Genomic DNA, 1,827 nt, shown 5'->3' on the forward strand with positions numbered 1-1,827 from the left:
CGACATGCCCCACATGCCCCGACACTACAAAATAATTGTCTAATTTTTTTTTAGATCCGAACTAGTATGGAACACACCTCAACAGCGCATCAGAGACAAACTTATCACAATTTTGAGAAAATGAGACATGGGAGTTAGAAAATTATAAATATATATATAGCCTTAATTATTTCTCATAGGAGAAATCACCCTATCTCTCGTCATGTTGAACCTACCTATAACATTTGTCAAAATAAAACATTGACGGTGCATCCAATATTCGTAGAAGTCGAGCATTAGTTATTCCTTTTCTGTAATCATAATTTTTTTTATATTTTAGTAGATAAGTTGGAGTATAAGTTTATGAATTCTTTTAAATTTTTTTATATTTTAGTATCGTGTCGTGTCCGTATCTCTGTGCCCATGTCAGTGTTTTATGGGTGTGTGATAGGTGGATTAGCTTATTCACTAGTTTCTGGTATCTATCATTTTCCACTAATGTCTTTTCTTCCCCTAAATATAACATTTGTCAAAATTTATATGAGTCTTTGCAAGTCTGCACTCCATCATTCTTGTCTCTTTTAGTAGGTCTAGAATATACTTTCTTTGGGATATCACAATACCCATCTTGGACTTGACCACTTCAATGCCTAGAAAATATCTCATCGTTCCTAGATCCTTAATTTCAAACTCAGTGATAATAATCTCCTTAATCTTCTCAATATCTTTTTTATTATCTTCTGTCGGAATCATATCATCTACATAGACAATGAGTATAACTTTTTTACCTCACTGTGTATGCTTTATGAATAATGTATGACCTGGTTGACATTAGATGTACCCATTAGATCTCATAGTCTTGGCAAATTTGTCAAAGCAAGCTATTGAAAATTATTTGAGGCCATAAAGTGACTTTCTTAGTTTACAAACCGAATGTTTGAGTCATTTTTCAGTCCTTGTGGGATTTCTATATACACTTCTTACTCGAGGTTTTCATTCAAAAATGTATTCTTGATATCAAGTTGATGTAGTTCACACTTAAGATTGAGAGATTAAATGTTTATTATTTTTCTCCCTTATTTTTAGGTTGATGACATTATTTGTTTTAATATGCTTCTATTGAGAACTTGATTTAGCGTTCTTTACATTCAAAATGTAATGTTATTCATTTTCTCTACTGGATCTCCCAAACGAAACTATGTTGTGATTCTCTTGCAAGTCACTAAAGACCGTCCTTTTGTTTAGAGATGCAGAACCTTACAGCTCGGATTTGTTGGGAGCTGGTGAAGAAAGAGGGATATCTTGCTATATGGCAGAAGCCTTTGAAAAACTCTTGCTATCTTAGTCGCAGTCCTGAAGTTCAACCTCCACTGTGTGATCCAGAGGATGATTCAAATGGTGTCTGGTATGTTGATCATGCAATTTTTAGTTCTTGACTACTAGAAAAAACTACTTGACCTTTTTTGGTTTTTTGTATATTAATTGGCTACTGTTCAACCACAACATACTTGGTTATTGAATCGTATATTTGAAATATATTTACAGTGGTAGTTTTTTGGTTTCCTTAAAAATAACTTCGCCTGCTAAACCTGACTGAAACTTGGAATGAGTTTGGTTGGCCAAATCCAAGAATGTTCTGGTCTTTGTTTAAATATGGATGTCAGTTTAATTCTTGACTCGTGGAATGCAGAATCAAACTCAATTTTTTCTCCCATATTTGTACCCTTAATGATCTAGTCATTACCTTTTTTTTTTTTTTGGTGAAATGTGGAAAATTCACAAAATGCTTGCGTGCGCATGCAAACACACACACACACACATACATACACATGCATATATATATATATA

At 33.3% G+C, this 1,827-nt stretch overlaps 1 protein-coding gene across 1 annotated transcript in view; it reads left to right on the forward strand.

Moving 5' to 3' along the window:
• Positions 1 to 1,226: 1,226 nt before the first annotated feature.
• Positions 1,227 to 1,827, forward strand: part of LOC110038022 (probable methyltransferase PMT10) — a 1,333-nt gene continuing 732 nt past the window's right edge. Inside the window, exon 1 of the mRNA XM_020742777.1 lies at positions 1,227 to 1,384. Coding sequence (XP_020598436.1) covers positions 1,227 to 1,384 — 158 coding nt within the window. The remainder of the gene's footprint in view (positions 1,385 to 1,827) is intronic.

This window comes from Phalaenopsis equestris, unplaced genomic scaffold, assembly GCF_001263595.1.
Source record: "Phalaenopsis equestris unplaced genomic scaffold, ASM126359v1 Scaffold229202, whole genome shotgun sequence".
Taxonomy (NCBI): domain Eukaryota; kingdom Viridiplantae; phylum Streptophyta; class Magnoliopsida; order Asparagales; family Orchidaceae; genus Phalaenopsis; species Phalaenopsis equestris.